General features: G+C 42.3%; 1 protein-coding gene across 1 annotated transcript; it reads left to right on the top strand.

The window, feature by feature from the left end:
* Nucleotides 1-5553: 5553 nt before the first annotated feature.
* On the top strand, nucleotides 5554-7077 carry LOC310873687 (sodium-dependent lysophosphatidylcholine symporter 1-B-like; the record flags this gene model as incomplete). Its single annotated transcript, XM_083786236.1, has 1 exon — nucleotides 5554-7077. The coding sequence occupies one exon, from the start codon at nucleotides 5554-5556 to the stop codon at nucleotides 7075-7077; it is 1524 nt and encodes a 507-aa protein (XP_083642362.1).
* Between the last annotated feature and the right edge of the window lie 12656 nt (nucleotides 7078-19733).

Here is a 19733-nt window from a genome sequence, read left to right as displayed (position 1 = left end):
TGGAGTAAAGTTCTACATTGGCATGATGAATCATCATGCCAAAGAGCTCCATTCCAGTGCTGACATCATCATCATCATTGATGATGATGATGATGATGATGATGATGATGTCAGCACTGGAATGGAGCTCTTGTCAGGGTTTTTGATTGATTGATTGAAATATTTATTAACAGTTTGTAGAATTTACAGTACATTTTAAGCACAAACTCAATACAAAGACTGTTAACTGTGAGTGGATGACCCAATTAAGCATTACACTTGTTTACAACAGGGTCCACATTGTTCAATTCATCAAAACATTTAGAGACATACAAATAGACACTTCTATGTAGCTAAATAACAGAACAAGAATTCATCATATAGGAAGCAAAAAGGGAAAAGATACATATACAGTGACTATATTATCAGTAGGCTATAATATCGATCAAATCTGGGAATACATTTCTTACAAATAATTTTCTTCACCAATGTGTTTGTAAAGGTGTCTGCAGTAGACACCTTCAGTAGACACCTTCTAGTAGACATAACATATGTATCCCACATTTGTTTCTATTCAACCACCCTAGGGAAGTTTTGACAGCTGCTGAAAACTAGGGTGAAACCATTATAAGGCAAAATGTTCTAAATTTCATTATGCTTTAAGTAGCATGTGACGTGTCGAACTAGGGTGTATTCATCATTCTGAATCCATTCCAAGCCTTAGTTTTGCACAAAAACACTCTTTGGGCTAAAAATGGCGTCATCACAAATGAAATGTGATGAGGTCAACACATTTGGGCATATTTGGGCAAGTGGCTATGGCCAACCTAGGGGGTCTATGGCCAAACTAGGTCAAGGGGGTTTTCATGATTCTGAACCCATTCCAAGCATTCGTTTTGCACGAAAAAAAACTCCTTGGGCTAAATTTGGCCATAGCCACTTGCCCAAATGTGCCCTAATGTGCCAAAATGTGCTGACCTCATCACGGCTATGGCCTTTTAAAGCGGGAAGGAGTGTTTTTTTTGCAAAACTAATGCTTGGAATGGATTCAGAATGATGAAAAACCCCTAGTTTGACCCCTATAGTTTGGCCATAGACTCCCTAGTTTTGCCATAGCCACTTGCCCGAATTTTCCCAAATGTGCTGACCTCATAATTTGTGATGACGGCTATGACCATCTTTTAGCCCAAGGAGTGATTTTCGTGAACAAACTAATACTTGGAATGGATTCAGAATCATGACAACACCCTAGTCTGACACGTCACATGCTACTTAAAGCATAATGCAATTTAAAACATTTAGCCGTATAATGGTTGTATGGTAGCCTATACCCCAACTTTCAGCAGCTGTCAAAAATTACCCTATAGGGTGGTTGAATACCAATGTGGGATATGTTAGTAGACACCTTTACAAACACATTGGTGAAGAAACTTCTTGGTAAGAAATGTATACCCAGGTCTGATTTTATTAAAGCAGAAATAACATGCATTTTAAAACTGTAATATTTAATATCATTATTATTGTCTATATCCCTCAAACGTATTACTTGCGCAAGCACAGCACGCAAGTAAAGTTGTTTGTCCGGTGCTCAGACGCGTATGCCGTGGCTGCATGATTTGAGAGTGACGTAATGAAGATATGTACCAATGCCAGGGTATAACTGGCTTTTGGTGACGTAATAAAGGTAGGTTTCAGATTACATATGTTGATATGTATACATAGAGGCATTACCTTTAATCCACCCGACACTGAAACATATCTTTATTACATATCTTTATTATCTTTATTGCTGGCACTTTGCGAAGATGGCCTGTGTGTTATCATTGAAGGTAAGATTAGGCTTTAAGTAATTAGTCACAAATCCAACTACAGATTACGGTAGTAAGTATTTTAGATCATGTATATTTTAACAAATATGAAAATACCATTACAAACATTGAAGTTAGAGACACCTATTACTCAGACCATGATTTGAGTATCACTACAATCCAAAATTAAGTTAAATTAAAGCAAGGTCATTGAACGTTTAAAATAAATAATATACGTGAATCTGATAGGCCTATCCATGTTTTATTTTTCTTTGAGAGTGAATCCTGGACACTTCTATAAAACCGATGGGACTGTATTTCTTTTATAGATAGAAGCTTTTACCATACTTCAAAATACTTCTTTTTTTTTACCTCCAATGACTAGGTAGCCTATGTAGCACATAGCTAAACCTAATAACTCAATATTTAAACCAACATTTCACAAAGAGGCTGAGATTTGAAAGTTCGTAGCGGTCAACACAGGTAACATTTTGATAGATTATCAGCCATTTTGGCCCACGGTACGCTGCTTTTCTTTTCTACCTTTCATTACACAGTAGATTGTGACATTTTTTTATGTATGAAACATGAGCTTTTGGCTACATTTATTGTATTCATTGTGCTGTGTGCCAATCACTTAAGTTGAAGCGTTATATTGTTACATTTCAATTCATGATCTAGATTCACATATGAGTAAACAAGGGCACCAATACTTGTTTCAGATGTTACATGTTAGATATGTGTCTGTGACGTTTGAGAATTTTCTTGTGTTGCCAAAATCAATATAACACATTTTACAAGCAAAAACAGCAGCACAAGATTTTCGTTTTTTGGTTATACACGGTTATAATATCCTGCAGTATTTTGTCACAAGCCAGAAATGTATATGAGTAGAACTGTTAACCCAAAGTCCAGAAGGGTATTGTCTATGCAAAAATGCATTGAATGAGTAGTGCTCATGACGCAGGAACGAAATTCATTTTCTAGGCACTTTTTCTGGTGTCCCAACACAGCCTATAAACAAACATTTAAAGTCCATATATAGACTTCGCTGCCAGATGTTGGAGGGGATAGCGCCCCTCAAAAATGTCTACTGCTCTTACTGCATTTACTTACTGACCTGCACTTAATGTATCACTTTTTACTGACAATCAGATGCGAAAATACCTTTTGCTGTACTGTACTGTACTTTTACTGTACATTGACAATACATTGACAATAAATGTAATTTCATCTCATCTCATCAAAAATATAGTTTTAAAAATCAAGGATAAAAATAATAAGAAATTACACCAGTGTGAAGTGAGTGGCGCCTTTGGATGAACATGTATGATGACAAACATCACTTTTCGGGCCCACAGTCACAGTGGCCTAAAACGTTTATATACGGAATAAAAAGTTCACGGTCATGTGGCAACCACTGGAGCACACATGAACAGACACACTGGTTACAGTATAGTTAATGTTGTGATCTAAAAGGGCGACCATAAGACCTCTAGAAGTCTCCATCTAACCTTGGGATGGTAGGTGAGGATCTGCCGAGCCACAGGCGTGGAGAACATATGCCAACACAGCGCAGTATTACACATACATTCTAAAGTTTATTACAAACATACAGAAATATATAAATATATGTATAGGACAGTGGATCTATGACATCCCTATAGTAGATTATGGAAACCATGATAAGGACAGAATGAGCAGGAACACGCTTGCATCTCATATATTGTACATACAGTCAAACCCTCTGATACAGTAGTAGACAATCATCAGGGCATCGTTATCAATATGCTTATGCAGATAAATGTGTTGTCACTGAGTCAGGCAGCTGAGGCCATGAATTATAACAGTTATTTTTAATAGAAGTGCTCAGTGTGAATGGCACACTGACACCGCACTCCCGGGTCCTCTGTGATATGCACATACCGGTATGTTTGAGGTCGATCGGTCAAACGTTCTCGAGATATGTGAAGGACAGATACGCATACACGCATGCAGGCAAGCACACTGAGCTTTCGTGATTTAGCTTATATCTTACAATACAGGCCAGAGTGGGCTCTGGCCTGTAACCTAATTATTGCAGAAGTTAAATATTGAGTTTGGTAAAGAGACAGTACATTCAACCATTTGCATATAGCCTACTGTGGTTGAAACACACTTAAAACCGAGTTGACCGGATTCCCAAGCGAAGGGCTAGGCCTGCTACTAGGCCTGCTCTTGTTTTTGTTTGACACTAAATATGCACACCGGACATCGCCGATCTCACAACCCCAGAAGAGTGATGGTTCAGTCAGGACAACTCAAGGATGGATGTAATATATATTTATTGAATATAAGATGAGCAATACAGTATATGTATTATGGTTTGGCGATGTATTGGATATGCTTTTTAGGTACTCAGATCAAGCGCATCAGTCCCGGCCATAGGGACTCCGAATCCCCCGTACCTAAACAGTAGATCCAAAACGACAGGTGGTAGCTGGGGTGGAGGTGGGTGAGCAGCAGGTTTGTATGCAGCGGCACATTCATACAGCAGCAGCAGTAATTGAGTGCAGGTTTGTATACAGCAGCACGCTGATACAGCAGCAGCAAGAAAGGAAGCAGGCAGAGGAATGCAAACCTCCGGTTAAAGTAGCCTGTATGAAGATGGAGTGAGTGTGTGATTGGCTGAGTGAATCATGTGAATGAGAGCGTGATGCTGAGGCGGCCCAATTAACGGCCGGCAGCAACTGCACTGAGGTTCCCTGACTGAACTTGCTCTGCGCATGTCTACAACAGGCACAAATGCTCATTAGTGTTGAAGTGGATAAGTCAGTTCAAGTCATTGAAACTGTAGAATAGAGCAGTGGTTCTCAACGTTTTAACCTAGGCCATGAGCCCCCCAAAACTGACAATTTAACTAGGGACCCCCCACCCTGACAAGCACTTACAGTACTTACACATTTAGTTTGACATCTATCTATAATAAATGTGCGTGCGTGCGTGCGTGCGTGTGCGTCCGTGTGTGCGTACGCGTGTGTACGTAACTCGAGAACCTTTCACCCCACCGACTTCAAATTTGGCACAGGCATTCCATACCACCACAAGGTGGAGTGCAGTGCCCGGTGCAGAGTGCAGGCTCTGCCAGTGGACCTCACCTGTAGATTCCATGATGTCACATTGAGATTAGGCAACACCCTTCATATTTGGGCATGCCTGATGCTCCATATATAGGAATAAAGGGACACAGGGAGAGAGATACATAAATTGCCATATATGGGCATAAAAGGGACACAGACAGATCATTGGAACAACGGCCAGGTGGGGCATCGATCTCCAACTTCCATCGTCACAGACTCAGTGCTCTACAGCCGGGCACCGGTCTAGTATTCTAAAAATATACACTGACTGCACATTTGTTGACCCACAGGTTGAGAACCACCACTGACAGTGACTAAAGCTTTTTGTTTGCCTGACCCTATAATGACATGTCCGATAAAGGTACCAGAGTTAATACAAATGACAGTTTGTTAATGTCATACTCATCGCTGGACCCGTAACATAGGCAACGGTTTGTTTAGTGTGTGACGACATATCAGCACTTGCTCAACCTATATAAGCCATAACACATAAGGTGCATGGTTGTGAATTCCTTACACGTTGAGCAAGGCCAATAGAGACGTGCATGCACAGTCTGAGAAGTCCTTAGACGTTGAACAAGGCCTATAGAGTCTGAACTGTATCATCGTAACAACTAAGTATACAGGCTCTGGCTCTGGCATCAAATATGGGTTCATCGACTAAACAGGAAGACCAGAGTAGCTCGGATCACATCGCTCGTCCCAATGAGCCGAGGAACAGACTGTCGCTGTGGAGTAAACTGTGCTATGCCATTGGCGGAGTGCCTTACCAGATCACAGGAGTTCCGCTGGGTCTCTTCCTGCAGGTCTTCCTACTGGACATAGTCGAGCTGGACGCCTCCTACGCGTCTATCATCCTGTTTGGGGGCCGAGTGTGGGATGCGATAACGGACCCGACCGTGGGATACCTGGTCGCCCGCAGCCCGTGGACACGGTACGGACAACTGCTGCCCTGGATTGTGGCGTCCACGCCATTGGCTGTGATTTCCTATTTCCTCATATGGTACGTTCCCCCTTCTTTAGTGGGTGATACCACAGGGCTCTTGCTGTGGTACGTGTCGTTCTGCTGCATCTTCCAGACACTACAGACCTGCTTCCACGTGCCCTACACTTCCCTCATAATGTTCATTACCTCAGAGCAGACAGAGAGAGACTCATGCACTGCCTACAGGATGACCGTGGAGGTCCTTTCCGTTGTGATAGCCACAGGCATCCAGGGACAGATAGTGAAACACGCACCGTGCAAAAGTGATGCCAATTCTACCGACCCACTGGACCCCCTGGATGAAACAAAAAGTCGCTACTTGATTGCTGCTGCTGTTCTCTGCACCATCTACATTATCTGTGTCATTGTGCTGTTCTTTGGGGTGAGTGAGAAAAAAGAATCCTGTCATCCCCATACAAAGTCTTTCACCCAGGCAATAAGGATGGTGGTTGGACACGGACCCTATCTCAAACTGATGTGTGGCTTAGTCACAACATCAATGGCTTACTTTTTCCTGGAGGGGAACTTTGCCTCATTCGCCATCTATGCACTGGGCTTCAGAGATGACTTCCAGAACATGTTACTGCTCGGCATGATTTCCGCTTGCTTGACCATCCCCTTCTGGCAGTGGTTCCTGACGCGGTATGGGAAGAAGACGGCCGTTTACTTTGGAATCCCTTTTGGAATGCCCTTCATGGTTCTATTGGTTCTGGTGGAGAACAACCTGATGCTCACCTACTGCCTAATATTTGCTGCGGGAGTGAGCTTGGCCGTAGTCTTGCTGTTGCCGTGGTCGATGCTTCCCGATGTGGTTGATGACTTCAAGGTCGCCAACCCCGAGTCCACCGGCCACGAGGCCATATTCTACTCCTTCTACGTCTTCTTTATCAAATTTGCCAATGGTATTTCTCTGGGCATTTCCACACTGGCCTTAGATATGGCAGGCTATCTTCCTCGAGGCTGTGATCAACCATATGAGGTTAAGATGACTTTAAAAATTCTAATCTCTGTTGTGCCCATCGTCCTCATTTTGTTTGGCTTGTATATATTCTACTCTTATCCAATAGATGAGAAAAGGAGGCAAAGAAACCGCAAAGTGCTCCTGGAACGACAGGAAAGCCAAGCAAAGTCTGAAATGAGCCAGGCAAAATCCGAAATGAGCTCTACAGACACCACCATTGTCTAGAGCTGACATCCATACACTGGCCTCCAACTTTGTGCCCGTTTCACCCAGCAATAACCAGGCCAATTCTGGATACCGGCTACATAACCTATAGATCTCTATCTTTTATTATAATATTGATCATAGTGCTGCAAAAACATCTGCAGTTTCAGCATAAAATATGTCATCCTCGCCCAAATATGGAGTCCCGTGTGTGTCTGTGTCCACAGCTAATCTGGCAGACTGCGGGCCCGATAGCAGCGCAAGCACCAACTCTTACACATGCACGGCCAATGATGTGAATATATCAGAATATATCACGTATAACTATATGTGCCATGGAAATATGCATTCCACTGAGCACACTTTTATTGCTAAACTTTGCTATGTCCCTGAACTCCCATGCTGCCATTATAATTATTTGTGTCATCATTTACTTTTTACTCTTTGTTTTATTGTTTCTTTTTTCTGTTGATGGCCTCCGTGCAGTACCCATTAGACAGTATACCTATTAGTTAGTACCCATTAGACAGATAATACAATACAGATTATTTTTTACGGCATGGCTCTGCGGGAGGCGGACTAGTTGTATTTGTATGTTGATGTTAACCTAGCACCTCCACTAATGTGTATACAGGAACAATACATGCAGTACCAATACAGTTAACATTTTTTGTTTATTTTTCTCCTCAAAACAATATGGGTAATTCAGGGCGGATTCACAACTATGGTCCGGGTGCGCACTCGGGACCACTTTGCAGATGTTGTGATATAGTGTGAACGATGCGTATACTGTTCCCCGGAGTGGATCACCCAACCGTTCCTGGGACCGCATGAGGATGTCGTTTCACGTAAGATTGATGCGTACTCGGCTATACGGCTCATTCCAATGTGAAAGCATACCTAAAGGAGGAAGTGGACTGTTTTTTTTAGAACGTGACATCATCTCTCGTCGACGAGCAAAGCGTAAAAAAAAGAAAAAGAGAGAGATTTCCAACTAGCAATTTAAATCACGCAATTAAAAACTTTGTTTACAATGTACTAGTTTATGCTTAATCTTCAGCATGACTTCATGGAGCTTCTCCATTTCATCAGACACTCATTTCTAGTGTCTCCTGCAGCTGAGCAAGCTGTCCACATTATTCTTCACGCTCACTTCACAAGACAGCATAGGCCTCACTCACACCTTTCGATCTAGCATACAACATTGATGCATGCTAGATGTAAGCAAGATGTAAGTGTCATGGCCGCCCCAATGCATTTCCAATGGAAGTCACATGGTTTGATACAAGTTGTACAACATTTTGGACTACAAGCTGTTGTATGGCTTTCGGCTGTGTTTCGACTGCCCCCCTCCCCCTCATACAACACAAATGTTGTGTCAAACCATGTGACTCCCATTGGAAATGCATGTATACAACAATCATACATCAGTCTGTTGCGAAGGTGTGAGTGAGGCCATAGTCTCACCCAACCAGCAGTGGTGGAAGTACATTTACTCAAGTACTTAAGTGTAGCGGACCCAGCTGGCAATAACGAGTTGGAGATCGACTGATGAATTTTACCATTTTATTGTAAAAACTGAAAGAAAAACATATAATACATACATCAAACATCAATAAACATCGCATCAATAACGTCACATATCAGTACATCATATATATAAGCAGTTTCATATATAAAAGTAAATCATATTTATGCATTGGCATTGCACATTTCCCATATATACACAGCCTACATTTCTAATAATCTACACAAAGCATCCAGAATCATAAACCACCAGCCCACCATAACACATTACACAATAGATCAAGACCATAAAACTCAATATAACATTTATAATAAACTTCTAGGGAATTCAACAACAGTACAGACAAACAACAGTACAGAGTAGACATCCAAACAAAATACCTTTTCCCCCTTCCAGCTAGGCGCTAAATCATTGAGATATGAACCGCTCGTCTCTCTCAAGGTCCATTCTTGTGTTCTCTCAAAGTTACATGTCCATGGGGATCGCACCAAACATGTCTAGTTTGTCATGCGATTCCCCATGGCGTCCGTCCATGCCAAACAATTCCTCTCCCTGCACATGCTAAGCTGGATTTAAATAGCCCTCTCTGATGACAGCCGGAAGGAGCTGGCTGGCGCTTCCGGCCATACTCTTCAAAATAAAGTTCAGCCTTCTCGGGGTCCGTTACATTAAGTAACATTTAAGTACTTGAGTAGGCTACTTTTACTTTAATGCAGTATTTCCAATTTCCAATAGGCCTACTTTTACTTCTACTCCACTACATCTCAGATCCAAATAGCCTGCCTACTTTTACTCGACTACATGTAGCCTATTTGAAAACGTTACTAGTTACTTTGTAGATTTTGATTATTAATACAAAACATAACAACAAACAAACAACATTGCGTCGCTAATTCACCGGTGTGTAAAGACCTTTAGACAGAAATCACGTGGGGTTTACGTCTATAAGACATATCAAAGGGTAAAGCACTACATTCTGATGGTAATCATTGCTGTAGAATGTTCAATAACAGGAGTCTCCCTCCTGTTCTCCCAACTCTTTAGTAGCCTATAAGCAGAACATGCATTTTCAGGTCTGCCATGACAATGAGTAGGCTATAGCTTACTATCCGAATATAGCTCTGCTATTTAACACTTATATTTAAATAAGTGATATACTTTTTAAATATCAGTCACGTAGGCCTACCCGTACCCTACCTTTAACCACTTGAACCCTATACATATACAAATGCCATTGTAGATCGGCTATGCATTCTGAACAGGGCTACCTATGACACACAAAGAACACTAGAGGGAGCCACATGTCAAAAAATACCCGCTACAAGGCCATTTTGTGGGATGGAGTTTAACTCCATATATGACTTTCTAAACCACATGGTTCCCAAAGTGGGGTCCGGGGACCGCCAGGGGTCCTTGAATGAGTTGCAGGGGGTCCCCAGCTAGATGATGGTTAGGAACCAGATGGACACTTATGGTTATGGGTCTGTAACTCAGAGAGTGTAGCCTACAAATTGAACAGAATGGAAATAGAATGTACACATGTGTACTTATACAAATTGTACATTTAGAGTTAAATTAACCAATTAACCAATTCAGCCCTATATACATTCCGGCCATTTGAAAATAGCCGATCTACAAGCTCACAATGCGCCAAGCGACGCATTGTGAGCTTGTAGATCGAAATGGGACATTCTGACTACTGAGTCGTTTGGTTCTTTAAGTAGGCCTACATTTCGATGCCAATACTTTTGTACTTTTAACTCAAGTACATTTTGAATTCCGGACTTTCTACATTTATTTCTATACATTTGAGGATGTTTTCCACCACTTACACTTTGCCACTTCTACATCTCCAGCATTGTGCCGTGCTTGTCTGTTATTTTATTGACAACAGAATAAACCATTACATGTCATAAAGAAATGTCATACTATACTATACAATACTATACTATACTATACTATACATTAAAATACTATGTTGTAAAAATAAAAATAAAGCCATCATACAGTATTATTCTGTTTCCCCACTACCTTATGTGACAGGTAGGCCATCTATGCTACCAGCCTAGTCTTTCGGTTGAGTTCAGTTAAGTGAATTCAACACCTGGTGGAGCTGTCTGCTTAGATGAATAAGAGTGCGGTGAGTAATGGGGGTCTGTAGGTGGTGTTATAATATCCTAGTATAGAGCACTGTTATTTCTAAAACAGTGGTCTTTACTAGGGATAACACCACCACACAGAGGAGCAAAATTAACTGCAACACTTAGGATCTAAGTATTGCATACAAGACTAATATGAAGTTTAAGCAATTCATTTTGACATGTTAACTGTTGTTTACATTTACTTAAATGACCACTCACTGCCTAATATAGGCCTACTAACAAACATTTATTTGTATAGCATTTTTGAAAACAAGGTTCCAAATAAGTTTACAACAAATCAGTATTTGTGGGGGCTTGCTCCCCTTGGCTCCAGATTTTTATTCATTTTTTGCGATGAAAATGCTTCAATCTGGTGCACTTTGAGATAAAAATGAAGAGGCTAGATCTATAAAGAACTACACACATCATATTAGATTATTATCATATTTACTGTGCTATTATTGCCATTTGTCAACATCAGCAGTAGGCTACAAAACAAAACATTGGATAGGGCAGGGGTGGAAAACTTTGACGATGGAGAGGCCCAGTATATTTCACTCCAGAGGGCCACAATGCATATAGTCAATAATAGCTGATCTACAAGCTCAAAACGTGTCGCAGTGCGATGCATTTTGAGCTTGTAGATCTGCTTTTTTACAAAAAAAAATTAATTGGAATCCTGAAAAGTAATCTTTTTTATTTAATTTCAAATACATTTATATGTTATGTTAACTTTATGATTATGAACTGAAATGCAAATACATTGGACATAAAAAAAAGTAATTAAAGCGGGTCATGTTTGCATGTTTGGAATTGTAACAGCTGAAATCAATAACATATCAGTATTCCGATATTAACCTGCAGGCCGCATTAAGTGAACTGCGTCTGTGCTCAGAGAATACATTCTTCAGCGTGTCCACAATAGTCCACAGCCCACTTTGCCACTCTCTCTGATCCACTGCACCAATAGCACCCCTCCCCCCCAATGGCAGACAATCATGTCAGACACATATACATTCATTTTCCCAATTCCGAATTATCATGTGTTGAACTTCCTGTGCCTCAGGAATGTCGTACTTCCTGCTCTTTCCAAATGGGAGATGGCCATGATGCATGTTAGTTGTTCCTTGCATGCCTGTAAAATACTTTTTTTTTGTTTGTAGCAGCATGTTTCGAGTTGTTATAACCAGTGCTGCTAGTGAATATCACTGCCAAATATCACTAGAAAACCAATCCAGCACAAAAGGAAGTTTTATATTTTATTATTTACATTATTTTGAGGGGTCAAGGAGGTCGGGTTGAGGGGTCAAGTACCCCCTTTGACCCCTCGTGGCGCCGGGCCTGCGGGGACCACCAGTAGTCCTTGAGGAGGTTCCACAGGGTTCCCAGCTAAATAATGGAGAGTTGGTAACCAAATGGACCCTTATGCATCTTTAACTCTTGAGAGTGTAAAATTAAGGGTCCATTTGGTGTCATTTTACGCTCTCAAGAGTTAAATTCTCTCCTGTGGTATCAACATCAATACATCATGGAACTATAGAACATATTCTAATCTATAGTCTTGGGTGTGAGAGGCTAAATCTCATCAAATGGTGGTCCGTGGCTCAAATGCCAAATAAATAATGGACCTTGATGTGAAAAAGGTTGAAAACCACTGCCACTATCTTTGTCACCAGTCAGTAATTGTTCTTCTTCCTACCAGTAAGGCCGCATATTTCAAGACAAACATGTCCTGATACTGCATGGGCTCATAGCTGTCCTGTCAGAGGCAGCACACCAGGGCTGCTACATCACCACTGGCGCTGAGGTGTAAGGCCGCTACTCTTTCTCTTATACTCTCTATATATCTGAGACATAATACTTGTTGAAGGCTTATGTAACATGTCAGCTAAACAGGGACGACAAGCGTGTGTGTGTGCGTGCGTGCGTGCAGGCACAAACACACACACACACACACACACACACACACACACACACACACACACACACACACACACACACACACACACACACACACACACACACACACACACACACACACACACACACACAGTATGTGAGCATCGGTGTGCTTGTATGGCTTTGCATGCATGTGTGTTTAATATGTACATACAGTATCAGTGTATTAGGGAGTTAAGAGTGTTGGCAGGGGCACAAAGTTGTGTCAGAGTGTCAGGACATATCTGTCCGAACGTGCGTGCGTGAGTGCACGTGGGCGTGCGAGTGCGTGTGTCTGTGCATATGTACTTGTACATGTTAAGTCTGATTTATTCATGGTTGCACGCCGGTGTCGCGCACTGGAAACAGTGCTAGATTTACAAGCTCACAACATGTCTAGCGGCGTTTGCATTGTGAGCTTGTAGATCACAATGCCAACAATGCTGACAATCACAATTGTCAGCATGCAACAATAATCAACTAGTAGAAGTGCGAGGTGCTGTGAAGCTCTCTGTAGGGTGCATGTTGGGTTAACGACCGGGGTCAGGGTGTCACAACGTATCTGCTTGAACAAGCTTCCTCTGGGACACTTCTGGACAGGTCCTATGGTTGCCCGTGGCAACGGTGCACTGGAGTTACTCCTAATATGTTCTTTCCTATCCCATAAGGCAATGGGGCTTTGCGCTGCAGAGCTCCAGTGGCAGTGCGTTCCTATACTGCCATAAATAACATCGTCTGTGAGCATCATTTCTCAAAAACCCAAACAGCAAAAACTTATTATATTAAAAACTAAAATAAGTCACCTTGGTGTTTTCAACAAGATGGGGGGGGGGGGGGGGGTCATTTGAGTACACCAATTGTACAGTGGTGTGACTGCACCTTTTCAAAAGAACAGAAGATGATATAAAGTATAAACCATATAGCCTATGTTAAACACTCAAAACAACTTTTAAATGTGATGAGATTGAGATATTTTGAGGTATTTGTCTCGGGACACTGCAGCTTGAAACCGGGACCATCCCAGCCGAACTGGAATGTCTGGTCACCAAGCGTGGTTTGTTTTTGTAGCTGTGCATTTCAGCTTTCCATTCTTTGCGCGAGTTTGTTATTCTCTAAAGCGTCATAGTGGCAAACCTCACAACGCTTTCTGAGCCCGTGTTGATTTTGCAAAACCCATTTAACGCAATCATTTGAATGAGTTTTAGCCATAGTCTTTAGAATAATTCTATTTAGTTTTAGTCATATTTTTTTGTCATCTGAAATGTTTACCGTTAGTTAACTTTTAGTTGACTAAACAAGTGTCTTTTGGCGGGCCTTGATGGTGCCGTAATACCTGGTTTTACACTTGGTTGCATACTGAAAATAGCCGATCTGCAAGCTCACAATGTGTCGTGCTGCAACGCTTTGTGAGCTTGTAGAGCTGCTATTTTCAGAGCGCAACACCCGAGTGCAACCAAACATAAAATTACTTGGAAAAAAGGACGAACATTTTCCTCGTAGTTTTAGTCGACGAAATTAACACTATTCTGAGCTAAACCTCACTTCCACCGTCCTCGGCGGGCTGCGTTGCTTTCTCTCACTGCTTCCCTTCTTTCTCATTCGTCTCTCTTCGCTCGTGTTCCTTCACTTCACTTTCCAGTGAGGCGCAGGTATCCATAGCAACACGTGTGTGCGAGCTTCACGTGTGTGCACATGGCCTCTTGTCCGTCGTGGTAATTACTGGAGCTTACCTCAGTGCTAATTAAGCGTCGCTATGGTAATTGTAGGGGTCAAGTGAACGATTGGCTCACCTTCCTGGCTCATTTGACGGCCCTTCTCCTCCACTCCCAACTTATCTACTCCACCCTCTCACCCCTGCACCGCTTTTCTTACACCCTACACTCCCTTCTCCACTCTTATGTCCCTCTTTCATTGTCCTCGTGTGTGAACTGCAATCGTTTCTTCCTGCGGAATTTGCCGTGGACAAATACAAATAAGGTCACATTCTCGATGCAAATGGGCGGAGAAGTTGCGATTCTTGCATATATAATTTGCTGTGGTTTGCCTTCACACTGGCTGTGTGTGTGTGTGTGTGTGTGTGTGTGTGTGTGTGTGTGTGTGTGTGCGCCCCCCGAGGGCCACTTTATCTAGTTGGCTTGGTTTTCTTATTCTTGGTTCTCCGTCCAATACTGGCTTCTTGTTTCTGCTCACTCTGTCCTCTAATATAAGACTTGAAGATGGCATATTATCTGCTACTTTCCTCACATTATCCACTTCTTCTCAATACCACCTCATCATCATATCTAATATCTCCTTATCGCATGAAAATAGATCTATTTGCCCTCTAGGAGAAGGCAGGGGGTGAAATGTTCTGCTACTGAAATAGCAAAGAGCAGGCTCCAACCTTATTTACTTGAAACTTCCCCTTCTTAAATCTAACAAACCCCCTACACATGCGCACAGGGTGGGTTGCACGTGTACACGCACGTTAATCAAGTGGTCCAGGCGCATGCCACATATAGGCTCTGGCCTGACAGCGCGTCGCGTGTTCGAGTCCCGTTCATGACGACCTTTGCTGCATGTCTCTCTCTCATGTCACTCTTCACTTGATACTATCAATAAAGGCACGAAAAACCACATCATTCTCATGCCACAACACATCTACAAGCTCACAACATGTGTTTTCATGCTATTTTTAAGCACACTTCTTGGCGTATTTTGCTATTTTTGAGATATGGACGAATATACGAGAACAAACAGACAGTGGATGATTTTGTTTCAAAGTTAAAAACAAGGCTTCAACCACAGATTTCCGGGTGTATGATGAGGTGAGCTTTGGCTTTGACATCATTAACAGGTTGTGGGTCTGTTTACTGTGGAGCTGTACGCATGCACGCATGCACGCACGCGCACGCACGCACACACACACACACACGCACACACACACACACACACACACACACACACACACACACACACACACACACACACACACACACACACACACACACACACACACACACACACACACACAGACAATCACTTCACACCTAAAACTGCATGTATTGAATTTACAGTCAAGGACACACAACCACAAGTAAACAACGAAGGCAACACAAACAATGCAACACATTATCATAGTGTAGCAGGGGGGACTCTGTGTGTGTGTGTGCGTGTGTGTGTGTGTGTGTGTGTGTGTGCTGGGGGGTTCTAGCTTTATCTAGGCTATACTTATCCTCTTGGCTCATTTTTTAGGGCGCCAGCCCCTCATATGTCCAGCTTTTAGTGTCGTGTAAACATAAACTTTGTCCTAACACAAACATTAAATGCCATTGACAATGAATGGACAGTTTTGAGTGTTTGTGTAAACACAAACATTGAAGACGAAGGTGAGGACGCAAATTGTGATTGGCCGGTATGAGATGATGTATGATTGATGATGTATACGATGATAAGAGCACCCCTCACTTCACACGCGTGTGTGATTGTTTATTAATGGGATGGTGTTTAGTCAGACCTGCTTTGCTGTTTACTGTAATGTATGATGACAACGCTGCTACCAGAGACCTCTGTCCATATAGCGTTGGTGTCAAGGACAAACCTCTTATCTCCGTATCTTATTCCTAAATCCACATCCCACTGCATCATACTTGATACTCGAGCTTGGATCTGACTCTTTTGATATATCTTTGAATTTGAAATCCTGAAAAGTAACAGTTTTGGCAGAGATGACAGAGACGGCATCGCCCTCGTTTTACAACAACCGATACAAAGCGGGTGGGAAAGTGTAACAGGGTAGCCTATTGGTGGTGCGTGCACGAGGGAGTATTGCACGGGAAGGTGTGTGGCAGTTGTTTGTCTTGCTGTGTGAGTGTGTGCGTGGTTGTGAAGTGATGTACACTGTGGGGGGTGTAAGAAGGGGCCACTCAGAGCTTCCCTTTGGGCTGTGAGCGAACGACACAGAGATACTGGAAGATATGATGTGATATGATGTGATGATATTCTACAAAATAAACTATTATTTATATTCGACGCCAATTGCTCATTTCGACGCTTTCTGGTCCAAAGTCCAGCACGCCGATTGTGTGTTTCACGCCTTTTTACCTTTTTACGCCTCTAGCCGACCTCTCAGCCAATGGGATAGTATTGCAGCCAGCAAGTTAGGCAACCAGACCCTTTTAGCCTCTAGTCGACCTCTCAGCCAATGGGATAGCTCTGCCAATGGGATAGCATTGCAGCCAGCAAGTTGCAACAACAACCCACTAGTTTTTAATATCAATTGATTAAGGTTCACAACTGTGTCCATAACACTCCAGTAGCAGTCTTTTGGGGGAAAAAACTGAAATGAAATGAAAATTCTGCTGGCTTATGCTATCTATGGCGTTTTTAGAATCGTTAATAGCTCAGATTCTTCTTTTTGGACCAAAAACAAGCTTGATTTGCGGCTCATTTCTCTAAACCATATGATCCTCGTTTAAAAAAGGTATGTTTTGGGTGAATTAAATGACAATTGCGGGACATGTTACATAGCAGATTTTCACTTCCTGACTCGCAGTTTCCGGTCAACGGCTGGCAAACTGTGAGTTCCTTTTCTACATGGTACTGACGGGGGTAAATGAGTTAAAGGTAAAGTTGTGGTGGTGTCTGTGGTGGGCCGATAGCCTACATGTCCAAATAAGGACATACGCCAGTCTGTGCTGTTAGGCCATGTGTGTTGAGTTTATCCCCTGAGCGGCCCTATATATATTTAGGTTTATTTATTTAGCACATAGTATAACATTTTTAAAAACAAAAATACAATGCAAGGAAAGGAAGAAGCCAGCTGGCTTATTTGCAATAATTTCCTGTATGGAGGAGGTCATTGACTATAAGCAGATTAAAAGTTCATTAAGAACAATACAGAAGTCTACAAGTTGTCAAAGGGGGGCAGCTGTGCTATAAGGAAATAAAAACACAGAGACTTCACAAAAAGGGGAAATAAACAATACAACAACAAACAGACAAAAGAAAATATAACACATCAAAGTAAATCATGTAATCTACAGAGAGGGAGAAATAAGATATTTCTTTAGATGTTTCTTGAATATTGGCAAGGATAATGAGAATTTAAGTGAAGCATCTAGGGAATTCCATAGATGAGGGCCTCTAAATTTGATGAATGAATCTTCCGCCGTAGTCTGAAAACCCACCTTTTGGGTTAGGACAAAGTTTGTGTTTGCACACACACTAAAAGCTGCTGGACATATAGGAAGGGCTAACGCCCCTCAAAAATCTGTATTGTAGCTTTAACTTTTACTGTGTACAAAATGAATACCTGCTAGCAGCTTGAAAACAAAGCGGACGAGGAAACCCTGCTTAGCTTAGGGGTGAACGAGACACTGGCGTATCCTGACAGTTGCTTACAACAAGATCTTACAGGGAAAACACAGAGGCACACACGCACGCACGCACGCACGCACGCATGCACGCACGCACACACGCACCAGGAAGGGTGAGTCACTATAGAATATGGGGTCATCCATAGCGACCACTGTCGCCACATTAGAAGAGAGAATGGGAGGAAGGTAGAGAGATAATAATAACAAGTAAGACGCGGGAAGCAAACACAGCTCATAAATTGCAATAACAATTAGAATAAATTACGTACTTGTTTTTTTGTTCGTTTTTTTGTGTAAGTTTGTGTGTGTGTGTGTGTGTGTGTGTGTGTGTGTGTGTGTGTGTGTGTGTGTGTGTGCGCGTGTGTGCATGTGTGTATTTTTTTGTTGTGATACAGCTGCGCCCTCTGGTGGCGGGCAGGTGGTGTCACAGTGAGACAGACAGACAAGACAGACAGACAGACAGACAGACAGACAGACAGACAGACAGACAGACAGACAGACAGACAGACAGACAGACAGACAGACAGACAGACAGACAGACAGACAGACAGACAGACAGACAGACATAAGTGAAGTCACGGGTGCTCTTATCATCTCATTATCATCTATCATCTCAAATGTCTGTCCTCACTTCAATGTACTTGTAAGTATACTATTCTTGTGAGGGCCTACAGTTGGAGCATGTGTGTACGTGTGCTGTGCCGTACACACATATTTAAAGTGTCTGTTTATGTAACAGTGGCAACTGTTCCGCCGACAGGTCTATCGGCCGACAGACGGTATTTGCGACCGACATCCCGCGAGACCGATGACATCTCACCAGCCCGCGGTCGCGGGCATCGGGGAAGCCCTTTTCCATGCGCACGCACGCACGCGCACGCACACGCACACGCACACACACACACACACACACACACACACACACACACACACACACACACACACACACACACACACACACACACACACACACACACACACACACACACACACACAGCTGCTGCTGCTGCTGCTGCTGTTGTGAATAATGAAAACAAGGCTCTCTTGATATGGCTTCATAAATATTACATCAATAATTTGACATTAATGAGTTTCGCTGCCTTGCATGTGCGTGACTTTGTTTCCGCAAAGCAACCACATGGACGCCGCTTTGTAAACCCATGGTGACCGGCCCAGACGCCCAGTACTCAGTACAGATTCAAAGAAAAATCGTGTACATTTTAATTATAAAACCAAATCCAGAATAAATGCTCTTCAGTGCATCATGTATATCACTCTTCAGTGCATCATGTATATCACTCTTCAGTGCATCATGTATATCACTCTTCAGTGCATCATGTATATCACTCTTCAGTGCATCATGTATATCACTCTTCAGTGCATCATGTATATCACTCTTCAGTACATCATGTATATCACTCTTCAGTGCATCATGTCTATCGCTCTTCAGTGCATCATGTATATCGCTCTTCAGTGCATCATGTATATCACTCTTCAGTGCATCATGTATATCACTCTTCAGTGCATCATGTATATCACTCTTCAGTGCATCATGTATATCGCTCTTCAGTGCATCATGTATATCACTCTTCAGTGCATCATGTATATCGCTCTTCAGTGCATCATGTATATCACTCTTCAGTGCATCATGTATATCACTCTTCAGTGCATCATGTATATCGCTCTTCAGTGCATCATGTATATCACTCTTCA

This window comes from Protomyctophum parallelum (assembly GCF_964188405.1).
Source record: "Protomyctophum parallelum genome assembly, chromosome: 16".
Classification (NCBI taxonomy): Eukaryota; Metazoa; Chordata; class Actinopteri; order Myctophiformes; family Myctophidae; genus Protomyctophum; species Protomyctophum parallelum.
This window is presented reverse-complemented; position numbering and strand designations above follow the sequence as displayed.